At 39.3% G+C, this 17,634-nt stretch overlaps 1 protein-coding gene across 1 annotated transcript; it reads right to left on the reverse strand.

Moving 5' to 3' along the window:
* Positions 1-293: 293 nt before the first annotated feature.
* Positions 294-17,628, reverse strand: BNIP3L (BCL2 interacting protein 3 like). Its single transcript, XM_019503997.1, has 6 exons — positions 17,475-17,628; positions 8,524-8,716; positions 7,277-7,349; positions 5,351-5,454; positions 4,492-4,641; positions 294-3,091 (listed from the first exon to the last, which is right to left on the reverse strand). The coding sequence occupies exons 1-6, from the start codon at positions 17,560-17,562 to the stop codon at positions 3,043-3,045; spliced, it is 657 nt and encodes a 218-aa protein (XP_019359542.1). The 5' UTR covers positions 17,563-17,628; the 3' UTR covers positions 294-3,042.
* Positions 17,629-17,634: the final 6 nt, after the last annotated feature.

A 17,634-nucleotide genomic window follows, 5' to 3' on the forward strand; every position in this document is an offset into this window, starting at 1 on the left:
CGACCTGAAAAAGAAAGTCTTCCCAAACTCAAACTGAAATGCAGCCACTTCGCAATATTTGCTTTCCGATTTAGGAGAAGGAAAAGGTAGAAACATGGCTGACAAAAGCAATGCATTTCAGCATGAGAAGCTGATGATTCTACCTGCAATTAGGTAAACACTATCCCAGTCGACCTCTGTTCATTTAACCCTGGACAAAGATATTACTTGATAAACTAATAGCAGCAGCAGAAACTTATCCACAAACTTCCCTGTAAAAAAGATATGGCATTAAGTGATTTGACAGACACACGGTTTTGAGAGAGCTTTAATGGCACAAAATGTTTGTAGCTACAACTTATACATGTAGTGTAAACTGTATATAATGTTACAAAGTGCTAACTAATTTAATGAAGAATGCATAATCACTTTGGCTCAGTTAACTCCACTAATTTCAACAAATGTGTCAATTAAAAAATGTGAATTTCTAACAGAGTCTCTTCAGTTTTCACTTTTAAAACAGCAAGTAAATATGTATTTGCTGCAGTTAAGTCAGCCTGCTGCATTTTTAATGTGCGAGTTTATGCATTTTTGCTTGATCCTATTTACAAATATTTTAAGCCAGTTTTCACTAAACATAAGAAAAATGAAGCCTGCATTTTTTCCAAAACTGTAAACAGGTATAAAGCTTTTTAAACAACATTTATCTTAACAAAACTTCAACTATCAATAGTTGAAACCCCTTTTCAAAGTGTACAACAGTCTGTTTCTGTCACTGTAAAACTAATTAAATTGTAACTTTCATCCAAAGCTTATATCAGAGTATCAATAAATACTGCATTGTATCATTATATGATAACAAGCACTACAGTGATCATGTATCCATTTCTCAGTAATATTTCCAATAAATATTTTTAATCTCACAGCTGCTTGAAGTATTATTGTATGAACTGGGTTTATCCTTTAGTCACAAGCTTGTATTCTTTAAATGAAATCACCATCTATTTTGGAAAGGGGAATTTTTTTTTTTAAATAAGTATTTCCTACTTAGTATAAATCTATTTTTCCACTATTCCAATTTTCATGTAAAACACAGTGCTATAATTCATACAGATAAAAACATGCCAGAATTTCTGCCCCCATCAAGTTTAGTTAGGTCTCTAAAATGACATGGTTAATACCATCTGAAAACACTCACTACTTCTCCACACCTCTGGAAGAAACCTAATGCCTGAAACAAATTTGGAGTTGTAGGCAGTTCAAGTGCTAATATTTGCAATTAAAAAACAGATGTCTAAACAGAATAGTTAAATTGCCCTTCCACCCTACACCCATCTTAAACCCTGGACACATTCCTCCAAAGGCAGTCAGGAGCAGAGAATAAAAATAAATACAGTTTAGAAATGGATTTCATACTGAACTTCTCTAATTCAGCTCTTCTAAAACAAACCTCAGTTAGGAATTAGCCTCTGTGCTTCAAGTGTTTCAAGTGATCACTGCCATACCAAATAATCAATGCTGTAAAGTCACAAAATCTGAAGCAAGCAAAAAATTACAGGGAGCCATTTTATTCAAATTGGCCAGCCAAGTTTTCTTAACATTTTCTACAAGGCAGCCTAATGAATTCTCTATTTAAATGAGCTTTTGCTAGTTTTAAAATTAACACTGGTTCCCTAAATACTTAGTATTAAAGTCTATATCATATTATTTTTATATATATATATATATATATATATAAAAAACAGAGTATTCTATCCTTCATAGCCATGCTACATGTCCTGAAATCCAATAAAATCTACTTAAGGACAGGTATGTCCTAATGCTTTGTAACAATTTGGTACTAAAGCTTCACATTTTGAAAAAAGTGTCACTGAAGGAGGACAAGGCTGAGCGTTTCCAAAGGTAAAAGTTAAACATTTATGAGAATTCTATTTAGCTATATGAGATATTGTTAGTGACCTTAGGATATCAGATACCCCACGGGAGATTATACAGTAAACAATGAGGAATGGAAACATTGAAAACTCAATTGTAGAAGCCAATGTTTCAGAGTTTTGCAACTCATGTTCCTTTACGAAATTGCAAGATCATCCCCAACAGGCAGGTCAAATGCTTTGAATAGTTACCAAAACTTCTTCATCTTCATATTTCTAAGTGGTTCCATAACAAGCAGAATCTCTTTTTTACATGGAGTCTAAATACACCTAGAATATTTGTATTCAAAATTACTTTTTAAAGGAAAACTTTCCATTTAAAATTTTCCCTTAAGGAAAAAGGTAAGGAAAAGAAAAGCTTCTCCACATGCACACAATGTAATTTTTTTTAAAACATTTTCTAGGCATCACACAAGTTTTCCTACCAGAAATAAGGAGCCTACTTCATAGAAAAGACAAGATTACAACAAGTATCTAGTATTGTCTAGTACTAAAGTATGCTGATGAATGTTAGTTATTATCCTGCTTTAGGTTTTGTGCAGTTTTTGCCTCCGGCAAATTAAAAAGGCATTAATCAAGACCGGGGATTGAATCAATTGCCTAAAAAGCTGGTTTAAAATATATTTTTATTGCCAATAATTCCTTCGCTTCAAAATCAACTTAGTTTTCAAAAAAGAAATTCCTCACCTCGCTATCTAATCTTCAGTTTCTTTTGAAGAGACTGGCAAAGTCACCATTATAATACAGTCAACGTATATACCATGCACAATTGCAGATTTCTGTTTGGTGATACGAAAGGAGGCAAACAGCATCACTGATAAAATGAGAATTTGCTGGTGGCATTTTGCATTGAAAAAAGCCCTTGCAATGATAGACAACTGTAAACTCTGTTCAGCAACTCTGATGCATCTTGTAGGCCTAGAGGTGGGGGAAGGGGGAGAAGGTGAATAGCGAACACCTCAACAGAGTTCCAATACAATACTGAATTCCAAGAGTTAGTGGAACCTGGATATGTAAAGAAAGGGTGGAGTTAGGGTCATGCTTAAAATGATCTCAAGTTCAAATGTACTAAATGTGACAGTAACACCTTCACAGGTCACATGGATTTCCAGCTTTTGCACTCTGTCTCTCAATAAGTACTGGCTGAAGGCGTAGTCAGTCGTTTTCCAATGTAGATGCTGAAATAAAAACATAAGTCCTATTTGTATTTCAAATATACTTCCCATTACACAACAGTCTTTGCACAGTCAACTGTCCTATTCTGACCTTGGAAACAAAAGTTCCCATTTTGTGAGATTCTTCCAGAGCACTTCATGTGTGACATGTAAAAGGACTGCAACAGAAACCCCAAATGAAGGGAGAGTTTTTTAAAGGAGTCCAAGGGATACAAAGACCCTAATCCCATCAAAATTCAGAAGGAGATGACAGCCTAACCACAGATGCATTTAAAAATCCCAGACAAGAAGTTCTGTTTGCTCTGTGTTTATATAGTACTGAGCACCAGGGGTTCCTGGTCTTAGACTAAAGCTATGAACCACAACAATAATACAAACAACACTGAAGTACCAACTTCTTCAGGCAAAGCAGAAAAAAGCAAAACAAGCTTTAAAACACTTAAGTTTGGGGCCTACAACAACAGACCAATCTAACAAATGAGCAATCTTTAATGCATTTTTGCAACAAGACAAATATTTTCTCTTTATGTTTTCTATTGGCTAGTTTTGCCAAAAAGCAGAAATAAAGGCAAAAAACAAACAAACAAACAAACAAACAACCCTCCCCACCTCCACCAAACAAGGCAGTTGACAAGAATAACTGAAGTAAATTGCTCAGGCTGCATACAAGAAAAAAGGGAGCACAATTCTCTGCCCTCCCCCACCCCCCCAAAAGGTATAAGATTCACATCCGATTATGAATACCTTGACAGCGTTGCTAGGTGCTTTGAAAAAGACAATTGCTAATTCTGTGAGATAGGCAAAGTGCTGCGTGCATCTTTCCATCTGAAGTTTGCAAACCTTTAGTTTCAGCACCAACATACAATAACAGTGCTAGCCACTCAAAATGAGCAGGAGCCTGAAATAAAATTTGCTGTATACATGAGAACTGAGCACTGTCCAATGATGTAAAAACAGAGCTCTTGAGTCAAACAGTTATACTCATTTTTCTGTGTGGTTTATTTTTATTTTTAATTACACTATGCTCTGATAATTCCAAATAGAATGAGTGGAAGAACAAGTGCTGCATGCCATAGGACCCACCCCGCAAATATTATTTTCAATAAAGTATCGGAGGTAACCTAGGCCTCCGACCTTACAATGATCTTCGTGCATTCTGAAAATATAACTATTTAATCTCTAAATTCTCTCCTGAGAAAATACAGACAGTTTTATTGTGTGTTGTTGTCAAGACTGTTTTGCCTCCATTTTAATATAGTACCAGAATTAAACTCTGAGCATACCATCATGATAACTTAAGTACTCTTATTATGCTCTTCCCCTAACAGGTACTAGAAATGCTACTACAGAAGCATATAGACAAAAAGACAGATGCAAAATTAAAAACTACTATGAGCACTTACCCTAGGCCCAAAGCCAAAACATGAGATATGAACAGAGATGGAATGAAAACCTTAAGAAACTCTGCAGAGAAAATGCCACCTTTCTTCATAGCTCCACTCTTCCTCATACTTAAAGATATTGAGCGTTTAGGATGTCTGAAGTGAAATTCCCTAAAGGAAAAAAAAAAAAAATCAACACAAATTTTTCAGAAGTCCAAAGAAGTCTATTGAAACTTTTCAAGCAGTTAAATTGTCAGGGATGAACAAGAAAAAGTGTGAGATATTATGAAGAGATCACTCACTCAAGGAGCACAAACACAAAGGGAGCAGTAGCTGAAGAGAGAGGCAGGCATGAGAGAGGGAATTTCAGGATAGGACTTGTTAGTAACAGCCTCAGGCTTTCTGCGTTTCATTAGAGAAACAGAAATCCACCAGATACAGACAGCAACTTCTACTTTAGGCAAAAACACTCGGCATTTAAGGATCCCATAGTTTCTTGTTAGGTGTTTTATACATATTTTACTTATACCAAAGCCAAGGTGGAGAGAGTTTAGGTGACTTTCCCAACACCACACCAGTCAATAAGTCATGGATAAACCACACAAATATCAAGTCCAAGTACCCAGCTCTCCCAAGTAAAGTAGCAACTGGAAAGAAATAACTGCATATTAAAACTTCATGTGGACGGAGATTGGTTTTAATAAAGTTAACTTCTATGCTATTAAGGTTTTATACTGTTCACTTGTTTTATAAATGTTATGCTCCCCAGGGAACACCCAAGCCTGATGCAGAGAGCCAAAACTTTTCCATGTAACGTGTGAATCATGATTCTTCTTTCCTTCTTGCAGAAGGAGATTTATTAAGAAAGAGTTCGACTCACTTGGGAGGAATGTTTTCAGGCCTACTCGACCAGTCTGATACCCAGTCAGCACTTTTCTTCAAAACTTCCACCTCTTTCTCTCCTTCTACTGCTTCCTCTTCAGACTGAAAATATACATGGGACATGCCTTGTAACAACACTCAATCAGCCGTTCCTTGTGGTATTAGTTTAAGAGCATTAACTGCAGTGACAAAACGCTAAACAGCAGAGGTTGGCAGTTTTGCAACTACTGGGGTGTTTGTGCACATGTCAGGATGGGGGGACAAAAAGATGACGACTGAACAGACATTTTTGCATCAAGGAGATGTTTACAAGGGATTTTAGTATGCCAACAGAGTCTGCTGAGACCAGTGCATCTCTAACAATGGTAGTTTTTAAATCAAGCACATAAGCCAGCTATCTTTTAACAATATTTAAACAGGTATTTCACACTGAAGAATGAACCAGAGGATGATCTCACTGAGTTTGACTAAACTAGTGTTGAACAAATGTTTTAGACAAAAAATATCTGTAAAATTACAACAAACCTTAATTTAGATGTAATGCAACTAAAATGCAGTATTTCTGCCCAAATTGCAGAAAAATATCTGAAAGACTAATTCCTTTAAGATGATTTCCACTGTCAAACAAGGATCTTTAAGCTACTGTAAATTAACACAGAAATCCTACCATATGGAAAAGCCAGCTAAGATACAGCCTACAGGTTGCTATTCCTTTGGCTGGCAGGAAGCAAGATCATTATACATTGGGCACCTATTCGTATGGCAAAAGGAACTGCGTGTGTGGATATGCCACTCTCTCCTCCAAGCTCAGTGGGAACCTCAACCCAAATTTGGCCTTTAGCGAAGTGAGATCACTTTACCTGGAGTTCAGCTATGTTAGCTGGAAAAAGGGGATACAAAATTACAATAGGGAAATGGCAGTCCTAAATGGAGGAATCAAAAGCAAAGAATCTCGCTCAGGTTGGTATGATTCTCTATAGGCCTGCAAGAGGCAGCAGTTCAATTGTTTGGCCACCCTGTCTGACAAAATGAAATGAACAGCCTCATTCCAGCAGCACAGCTCTCAACTTGTACTGCTGAAGACAGCAAATTCCATTAAATGACCCAACTTAGACTTCAGCATTTATTTCCTTCTATTTGATATCACTGAGGTTACTGAAACTCAGGCGAGCACAGCGACACAGCGATAACCCAAGCATGCTGAAATCTTAGGTAAAAATGAAAGAACTTCAGGAACAAATTGGTCTGTCCCACACCTGCTCAACACGTTTGTTATTAAAAAACAAAACAAAAAAAGGATGACAGCTCTGATAACCTGCCTACAAAGTCTGCAACAGGAACTTGATACCTGTGTATCTAGTCGACAGAGCTAAGACTATAAAATTCATTTTCTGATTCAGGTTTTAAATGTTCAAAACTTTAATATTTCTTTCCCCCTCCAAGCTAGTGAGACATTACTCTCCTTCTTTAATTGTTTTTTTCTTAAAACACCACATCCCAGTAGAAACACTTTATTCCACAAAAACAAAACAAACCTTATAACAGACTATCTTAAGTATGTTACTGTTACTGATTCACAGACCTCGTTTACATAGTAATCGACCAGAGGATCATTTCCCTCCCATAACTATAGTCAAACTATAGGGAAACAGTGATTATCCAAATGAGCTAAAAGATATTTCTAAGTGGTTTAGATATTTGGAGTTCACTAGTAGTCAAGCCAGAATTCAAGAATATTGTTGTACTGAATTAATACATCACTGGAAGCCAATTTTAAAGTCTCTAAATGATTCTCTTTCACTTAAGAGCCCCAGCTTTCCAGGAGTCCATGATAACTTTTGCCCATCTACAGAGGGAACTGTCTACTATAATACGCAATTCTGTGACTTCAGCTTTGCATTTTAGAAATTACAAGACAAAGTACCTGAGAACTACTATCCTTACTCGTGTGCATTTCCACATCAAACGTTATCTGGCCATCTTCTTGAGGTGAAGGACTAGAGATAGAAGTGAAGGTATTACCGTCATTTTTGCTATATGACTGGATTTATTAAGTTACACACATATTAGCATTCAAAAACTTGTCTAACTTTATCCCCACCAAGCAGTTGGTGCAACAAAAAATATCACCCCCAAAAATCCTTGCCAGAAACATTAGTGCAAGAGCAAAATAATTAAGTTATTCTTACATGCAATACAAACAGCCTATTCTAATGAAAAAACAAGTATTGGCGTCTTATTCTTCACACATTATGCCAGAAGCAAAAATCCTTTCATGCCCAAAGACTTCCCACATTTCCAATTTGTTCCTATTTCAGTTTTATCCCCTTCCCATCCCCCAGACTACCCTTCTGGTAATCAGAAAGGATGACAAGCACCTCTTTAGCATCAACAACAAGCACACTGCTTCCTCCAAAAACCTGCCCCCCAAACAAAAGGCAAAGATATTTTTTGACGAGGTAACACCTTGCTGCTGCTGCCAAAAAAACAGATTTCCAGGTCATGGGGAACTTAGGTTTTTTGAAATTCGGTTTCTTTCCAAACAGGACTCAAACCAAAACAATTTCAGAATTTTCCCAAAACCAAAAGAGCTCTGGCCCCTAACACTACTCAGTGAAGCCAGGAGTGCCCAGTTGTAGGACAGCCCAGACAAACAGGAACTGCGGACCTGGACACGCAGTTCCTTGGGCCAGGGACATTCTGTAAGGAACCTATTCAGATGAAGTTTGTCAAGTACACAAACATAATGGAGGAATCTACCTTGAGTATTTAATACAACTGATTTACTATAATTTTAGTGAACAGTACCTTCAGGCATAGGATCCGTATTCTTGCTTTTTAGTTTCTCTTAAATCATCATGCGCTGGTAATCCCCATGTCATTAACAGAGCTTTTTTTCTTCAACTAATACATGAATTATGTCAATATGAAATTTGATACTGATGCAATCCCTTCTACTCCAAGGGTATTTTTTATTTTAATGAGAATAAATGACCTTTTTCAAACAATATTGGTTCTATGCAGGATTCAGCAAAGCACTTCAAATGGACATTTTGGCTGGCGCATGAAGTTTAAACTGATAGCATGTCATAAGCCTTTGCATAAGGTATCAGAAATGGAATTTGCACTAATGGCATCAAGGAAAGGGAGCACTGAGCTATATTTCCTTACCTGTCACAGTGGGAACTGCCCCTTGAACTACTTTGTCCCGATTCATGCTGGGCATCCAGAAGAATTTTTTCCATGTCTCCATTATGGATAGAAGAGGATGAAGGAACATGTTCCAGACCCCCATTTTTTCCATTTGTATTGTCATTGCCGTTGCCGTTGCCATTGCCATTTATCTGCAACTCCACCCAAGAACCTGTTGGGTCAGCCAAACAGCTATCGTTAGAAGCAGTGAAACTAAAACCCAGCTTAAGGGTTTATCATTTGCACGCAGAAAAATGTGAATATGGTCAATTCAGATAACATCCACTGCTGCTGCCATAAGAACCTCATAAACAAATAGAGATGACAAGGATTGCAGGGTTATTTCTTTAGTTAAAAGCAGAATTAAGGCAAGGACAACAATTTCCTTTATTTTAGCTAACTGCAGAATTAAAAATAAAGAATGAAGTAGGCTTGATTTGGATAAACAAGAAGTAACAGAACCACCACCCTTTCTCACTCCTATTTTTTAGAATTCCTCTGGCCTCCCTCTTCCTTCTATACATTTAAGCTCCAAGCTACATAAAAAATAAAAATGAACAAATCCTGCCTTCCTACACCGATCTGCTCAGTTCTCCAGTGCCGTTTGGTACCCTACACACATATTTAAAACGCAATATATACCTACTGTGCCACACAATTCATGCTATAACACTGGAATGGAAATAAAGCTTAAGTGTTAACAATGCTATTCTTGTGTGTGACAATTCAGATTCTCAGTTTCAATTACATGAGGGGACACAGTGTTACCTGAATATTTAACTTAGAATTTTCTAACTGGAATAGCACTAATAATCATTTCTAATAGATAACTATTTTCTTGCACCTGGACAGTTAAACTGATTTGTGCAGGGAAGATTCTATTCTAAACTATATTTATGCTATATAAACTGTAATTATTTATGTTATTTTCCCTTCATCTTAAATAATAATAATAATTATAATAATAATAATAATAATATGCAACAACAGTTGACAGAGGAGCTGTGGGTGCCATACTAGCATTGAAAGCACAAGCTGTAAACAACTATTAAAGAAATCAAAGACCAGACCATATTAAACTTATGCAAATTAACTCACTGGAAGACCTTTTTTCCCCCTCTTAACCAGTGTATGGAGCAGTAATGGGTTTCAGTTATTTTGAAACTCATCCTAAATGAATAAGTTAGGTAGTTCATGTTGAGTGATAAAGGTAATAACATGTTGGCCCTGCTGCACAGGCTAGAATACTTGGTGTCATCCATCCAGCTACAATCATGGGGTTCCTGTTTATTAACTGAATCAGGATCAATTGAGAATATGATAGCCAATTTAGTTCTTCACTGGAATATTTTGAATTTTTTGAGACAGTTAATATGAATTTGAAAGACATATTTTGGGTTTGGGTTTTTTTTCTTTTAAAATCTTATTAACCAATGTAAATTTGAGGGCTTTTCTGTTTCTCTGAGCCCCATATATGCATTTCATATCATTTTTATCAGTCTCATTGCAGAGTATTTTCAAATTTAGTAATTCATTACATCATATTTAGTCTGAAGATACTGAGATTACTATAAGCTAGCATCTTGTAAAAATTACTGATTCTTAAATCTGGTGCTGTCAGTGTTTCTCATAAAAATATTAGTATAACTCTTTAAGAAAAAAAAACTTCTGTATTTGCTATAGTAGATTTTAAACACACCATTTGAATGTCTGGGCTACAAAACTGCATTATTGACAAAAAAAAAGAAAATGAACACAATCGGTGTCACACACCTTAAGTTATTTATTCACCTCAGAAAATTCTGCCCTACATATAACCTAGAAATTATTATATAATAAGCTGCTTTCTGAGCTTAATATAAGATTCTCATACAAATGCTTCCTGGCACAGGAGAAAGGAAACAAATTAAAGAACACTACCAGTAAAAGCAACACACTTATGATACCTTAAAACATAGGCAAGCAAAATACAGCCTGTGGGCTGTATCTGGCCCGCCAGATGATTCTACGCAGCCCGCGGGGCACCTAAAAAATTTAGAAAATTAATATCATCTGCCCCAGTAGCCTGTCAAAGATGACAGGAGCCAGGGACAGTAGGACCCAGGGGAAGCCTAAGCAGGACTGAACAGCCATACCCTACACACCCCCAGTCATTTCACTCCCTTCCAGCCCCTGCCTGGCTCCAGCACCACGTGTCTGCTGGCTACATCACCAGAACGGGGAGCATAGTGCCGCACCAGTATGGGTGTGTGCACACATGTATGCACTGGGATAGTGTGCAAATGTAAATGGGGGAGCAGGCAAAGAGAGTGTGCAGGCAGGGGCAGAGGGTGTGTGTGTTCATAGGCTGAATCCTACACGCACACCCCACCATACACATGTACCCACACCCCTCTGCACTGTCATGCACACAGACCCTGCACATCCCCAGCCCCACACAAACACCATACCCACCCACACCCCATATATCCACACACACACCTGCATGCTCTCCCACCCCACATACCCACAAACCTAAGCCCACCCCCCACAACATACAAGAGTAAGACTTAATTTTAAGCTATTGTGCAATCACCTCTATGTACACTACACAAACAGAGGTAAATCAAGACAAAAACATTTTTTTAAAATCAAATTAATGAATATTGTACATCAGGGGTTCCCAAAGCTTTTATGCCACAGCCCAGTATACTGTGGCCCAGCAATCACAGTGGACCACGTCCAGTTTCCAGCCAGAAGACAGGTAAGGATACCCTCATTCCCCAGATAGGCAGGGGTGGGCCAAACCCTGCACTGTTGCAGGCCCTGCAGAAGGAGCCGCAGCTTCTCCGCCTGGCCCTTGGGGGGCCATGGTTTGCCAGTCTGCAGCCACTGGCAGCCAACCATGCTGCAGACTGGCCCAGGGATTGAGAACCCCTGCTGTAGATGTTTGTGTTTTAGAATATAATTTGGTATTTTTCTGGTTCCAAGACGGCAAAACCCCTTGTTGAAGGGAGTACTTCCAGGGGCAAAGGGGAATGACTTCTGACAGCAAAGGTTAGGGGGCAGGACTTACGGTCACAAGATGGCAACCGGGGAGGTGCATTGGTCAAGAGGCAGACAACCCTCAACAGCTTGCCAAAACTCAGTAAGCAGACCCCTGCCTGAAATAATTGCCTGCCCCTGCCTTAAAACCTTACTACAGATGGAACAAAAACATTTCCACCAACAGTCTGTAAACTTTTGCAGTGTTTATAACACATTGCTGTTACCACTGGTTCCCTATTTTGTGTTCTTCACAACAACTGCAGACAGAAAAAAAGCAAGAAATGGGGATTAGAGTATGTAAAGAACTGGCAGGGATAGAAGCTAAAGCTGTTTTCAATTCCAATCTGACTAGATTTGTATGCCAACAAATTACCAACTTCTAATACATGCATTAACATACCATGTATGTTAATATGTGTGTGTATGTCTGTGTGACTGACTATGCAATTTAAGGCAAATTCAAGTCAGGGCCCCAAAATAACATCACCAGTAACATTATAGGAATGTCTATGTAGGCTAACAACATGTAACTTAATCGAAGTGAACAATTTACTCCATCCTCACTATCAATTATTCACCATGCTTGGCATGCCTGCTATTGTGTCCATGCCCATACAGGCGTTAGACTCAATCACACGAGCTGTATGGTCATGGGTAGCATCAGCAAGTGACTAACTGTGGATGAACGTGCACTGCTTTTATGCAAATCCTTGGGTATTCTAGAAAGTTGAACCACAGCCCAGGAAGTCTTCTCTTGACTGCGCAGGCATTGTCACTCTATCAGCCATGCAACTTTCATACCACAGCAAGCTCATCACTAAGTTTCATTACCATAAGTATCTCCATGTCTAGGTGCTGTTCATGGGTGTAAACAACGCCGTGACACGATGTTTTATTTGGTGCCACAAGGTTTTGCAAAGCAACAAATGAGCAACTACCAGATGCCACCAGCAGCATGCTCTGCCAGATGACACAGAGCGCATGCACCAGCTGAACAGCAAGGTATCCAGCTTCTTACACGAAAGAGCATTAGCTGTGAAAAGGCAGTTTAAGGTTAGGGGAGGGAGGGAGTACTTTGTCTTTCAAATCTGGAACGACCAGCACAGACTGCAGAATTGAAGTGAGGACTAACTCATTTTGAAGAATCAGCCAGACCTGCCCTGCAGCAACTGTCTTCCAAGACAAAGATATCCATATACAGAAACTTGTGTCAACTGCAATTTGGAAGCCAGATTGGTTAACTATTCTATAGCTATTTCAGACTGGAAAAGTCTTACCATATAATATATAATGATCTGTGAGGAATCCCTCAACTATCATCTAGCATTAAAGAGGACAGAAGTGCAGTAAACAATGCAAGAAAATGGGGAGACAGAGATGCACAGTAAATATAAACGAGGAAGGCTATTTCCTTTAAGGCAGATTGGAGACTAAGGTTCTGGTAAATGACCAGAAAGGTAACTAGTGAAATAAAGTCTGGGACTGCAGTTAAGATTGTACAGAACTGCCTCCTATACCATGACTGGAATGCAATTTGCTAGAGCACGAGCTACAAAACACAACTTTTGCTGCTGTCCATATTCAATTGAGAGAATTTTTGATCAGACACAAGTTGCACTATAGTCATGTTTAAGGGAACAATAATATTAGCAAATAATTAAAAATTCCCATCAAGACCTGCTAGACTTTGCGTGACAAGCACTACAGCACGTCCTCATTCTCTGTCTGCTCAGTCACCTTAGTTCAGTCAAAGTATGTTTAGTCAGTACCTAGTCATTCTGCTATCAAGCATAAACACTGCCACACATGCCCAGTACGGTGATCAAGCAGCAGCCACGAACTAATTTTGAGAGAACCTGGTGATCCTTTTCCTTGCAAGGATCATGTGTTATAAACCTCCTAGCTGAGATGAGATGAGATAGATATAGTGCTCTACCATCCATTTATCTAGCTGAAAGTGACGCCCAGAAGTAATTGCTGAGAAGAAAACCTATTCCCCCTCTTTCTCTACTCAAAGTTCCATACATATGACCTCTCGGCTACTGGCTCTGGCAGCAACAGGGACAAGAGCTGCTAAGAAAAACATTCTGGCAAGTGATAAACCAAGTTAAGAAACAACACTCCTCATCTTCAAATCAGCTTCCTAAAGGCAGCAAATTATACTACCTCATCACACTGCAGCTTCAAGTTTGGCAATGGCTGACACTTTATTCCTCCAAAATTTTTAAGTAAGCATAAGAAAAATGAATACCACACTTTAAGTAAAATGTTACACACATTTGACATTTTCCAACATACAGAAGTGGCATTTGTGCTTTAAAAAAGAATTTGAATCCAATTTCAATTTTGCTTTAGGTGACAGATTTCAATTCACTTACAGATTTTTGTGGAGAGTTCAAAATACAGCATTTGGGTCACATACATAGTATGGAAATAAAAAGCAAACAAATTTTCATTGGAAAGTTCATCAGCTGTGCAATGATTTCTAGTAACTTCACAATACAGAACAAGACAGATAAAAATAAACAATTAACCCCCCCATCGGATTTTTTAAAATTTAAATCAGATTTTTAAATTTAATTACAGTTTTTATTTTCAAGATGCTTTTAAAAAAATAATAAACCTATATAAAGATCGTTTTAATTTAAGAGATGTTAGATCTTGAAGATATCATCATGGAATAGGGATTATCACTTTTAATGATATACTCTGAGACAATATATTCATGTAACCTTTTTAGAAAAGTTTTATAAATATGTCATAACTAGCCATGAACTATATTAGGGGATCAACCATATGGGACTTCTAGAGGCTCCTTTATAGATTAGTAAAGATTAACAAAAACTACTCTGCTCAATGGGACTCAGTGCTCAGTCCAGAAGATCCCCTTAATCATCTCTGTGAAGCCTGGTTTCAGTCCTCTAACTGTGAAATTGTCTCCAGAGTTAACATCCTTGTTAGCAGCAGTATATGGAAATGAGAGATAACAGACCTGATTACCATCAGCCCTACTGTCTCTCTGCAAGTTTGTGTACACAGAGTCAAGCCCTTACCCCTCTCTAAAAGTGCAAAGTTTCAAGAAGTTAAATGAATAGAGGATTCTTGGGAGTGGAGTAGATCTGGGCAAGGAGGAGGAGTCTGGAGAAAATGCAAGGAGGGGCAGTAGAAACAAAATAAAAACATTTTCAGTAGAATCCCTCAAGACTTCATGAATATAAATTTTTTAATATAGCTTCATTGTTTTGAGATCTAGTGAAGGAATGGTATGGTAGAAAGGAAAACCTATAATGGTAGGCTTACCAGGCCACAAGAGAGACCCTGTTTGGGAATATTTTAATGAAGTTTATATCAAACAACATATGGATGCACTTTTTGTAGAAAATAATGATTAAATCAAGGCTTCTTGGCCAGCAATTTAAATCACAATTTAAATCAAATCCACGCTGGTACAGAATTTTCACAATGTTCTCCAAACCAAAGTGTTTGAACCTTTAATAACAGAGTCCCTTTTAAACATAGCTCTTACACATGTGGAGATCATCCCCTTGATTTCCAATAAACATACAAAGGTGCATTAGGAGCTGAAACAGACATAAACTTCATAATTTGCTACTCTACCACAAGCACCTTGCTTCTGTCAAATTAGACCACAATCCAGACTATCTTGTAAATGCAGGCTTTTTTGAAAACACTGTTTCCAGCTACCTGGACACTGGTTTATTACTGAATTAAATCCGCTTTATTAATGATGAGTCCCAGTTTCTCCAAGTGACTCAGCCCAGAGCCCTGCTGAAGTCAGAGGGAATCCATGTGGGAATGCAGATCTGCCCATAGAAAGCTGACTGCGGGATTGGGGTTTAACTTCTATTTCATACAGTACTTTTAAATCAACCCAAAGTCGAGTTTTCCTAAATTCTGCTACAAATCTGAAACAGCAACAACTACATCTTATGGCTTATTGCCATTATGCAGGCACAGAAGCTTCTACAAGATAAGGAATTTAATGGATTTCTTCACAAACTCACAACATTATCTATGGGTTCTTCCATAATCTGTGTACTTTTCAAACAGTGCTAGCTAAATGCTCAAGTCCTCCTTTAGCAGTTTGTTTGGTCAGTGTCTGATTTCAGTTAAAAAACCAAGGAGGCTTCTTTGCTCCAAACTAGTGGTGCATAATAAACAATGCATTTTGAGTCATGCTCAGAAACAAACAAGTTAAGGAACCCCACACCTGTAATGAAATACATCATTATCACAAAAGCTTTTTCATTTCCCACAGTAATGCTTTCTGTCTTGCAGATTTCTCTGGCACCATTGGGGCTTTTTGTTCCCCTTCCACAGCACAATGGCCAGAATGATATAGCAGTAATTGTGAAGTACCCACTGTCCCTGGCTAGTCAGCACTGGTTGTTAATTTCCATATGTACTCAACTATAACAACATATCCTAACATATTTCTCATGTGAAAAAGGTACAACTTTACAGAGAACCCTAACTTAATATTTTATTCCTCAGGAATGCAGTGTGCATTGCCCAAAAAAGTTTTAAAAAAAAATAAATATATAAAATAATTGCAAATGCTTTTTAGTTAGTTTTATTTGCCCCCGACAGAACAAAGTGAAGTAAGACTTACAAGAAAAGCAAGACTACTAAGAAAATCAGAGGGAGCCCATTCCTATGGACAGACACTAGACTGGAAGCTAGGATTTCTGAGTCCCCTTCCCAGGTCTTTTACTTCTGTAGCATGACCTTCACTCGGTGTAAAGCGCTCTGAATGGAAAGCACTGAAGAAAGGCAAACCATGTATTCCAATAAAAATGAATAAAAGCATAAATTTTTTATCCTGACAAAACTCAGCAACATGTTCACAGGCTAACAGAAAGGCTGAACTCCTGCTAAGCATGACTGAACCTTCCCTAGATGATCGGCTGCACTTGCTTTGCTCAAGAAGCCCAGAACTGCAAAGTTTCTACTGCATATTTTGTTTGCCACCTTGAACAATCACGCTGACTTCACTAAGATTTTGTGGGCCAATACTGTGACAAGATCCCCCCAAGCCAGCCCTGAATGAAGCCCTACTGACTTTCATGGTGGCGCACAGCACAAGTTGCCTACAGGGTACCTCCAAGTGGGTTTTCTTTCTTTTTTGTGCGGTAAGGTAATTCCAACAAGTCAGAGAAGACTGTTGTCAGTGAAACTGGTTAATTATAGCAACACTTGATGTCACCTCAACCCAATGGAAACCATACCAGGGGGCAGAGGTTGCTCTGATCTCACCCATGCCCTTAATTTCACTGCAAAAGCCAGACAGAAGCAACAGCTAGTAAGGAATGCGTCTTATTCGGAGAGGCTCTGAACATGTGTTATTCATGAGAGCCCTCCGAGGGCTCTCACAAGAACACGAGCACGCAGCCCAGGGACAAGCCGGAGGTGCTACAGCCCCCAGGAACGCGCCACGCCAATGTTATCCCGGGAACAAAAGGAGGCAGCAAAGCCGCTGACACAGATGCTGGACCCAGGGGAAACCAGCGCAGTCAGAGATATGGACTCAGCGCCTAGGTCAGGGAACAGGACTGACTCCCCTGGGCACCACCAGCCCGAGGACCCAGGCCATCCTCCCCCTCCCCATTACCATTGCCTCGCACCTCCCTGCGCCCACTCCAGGAAGCCCCGCCACTGCCGCCCCCAGCCTGCCCCGTGCCCTCCCCCCCTGTAACTCCTGAGCTGCCTCCCACTGTTTAAGGCCCCCCTCCCCCTCAGGGGGAGCAGCCATTAGCGGATTGGTCCGCAGCTCTCGCGCGGCAGCAGTCTCCACCAATCCCAGCCCCGGGGGGGGTCTCCTGGCCCGCAGCCCCCTCCTCATTTGTATTATATTTACATATGCTAAGGCAGGCCGTACTCACTGTTGAGGCCCGGCTCGGCGGGGGTGCCCTCGGCCGGCGGGTTGTTGTTGTTGTGGTGGTGCTGCGGCGGCTGCTGGGGACATGACATGGCGGCGCGGCGGCGGCGGCAGCTAGGAAGCCTCTGGGCTCAGGACAACAACAACAAGCCGGAACCCGCTCG

Source organism: Gavialis gangeticus, unplaced genomic scaffold, assembly GCF_001723915.1.
Source record: "Gavialis gangeticus isolate Ggan-Ray unplaced genomic scaffold, GavGan_comp1, whole genome shotgun sequence".
NCBI lineage: Eukaryota > Metazoa > Chordata > Crocodylia > Gavialidae > Gavialis > Gavialis gangeticus.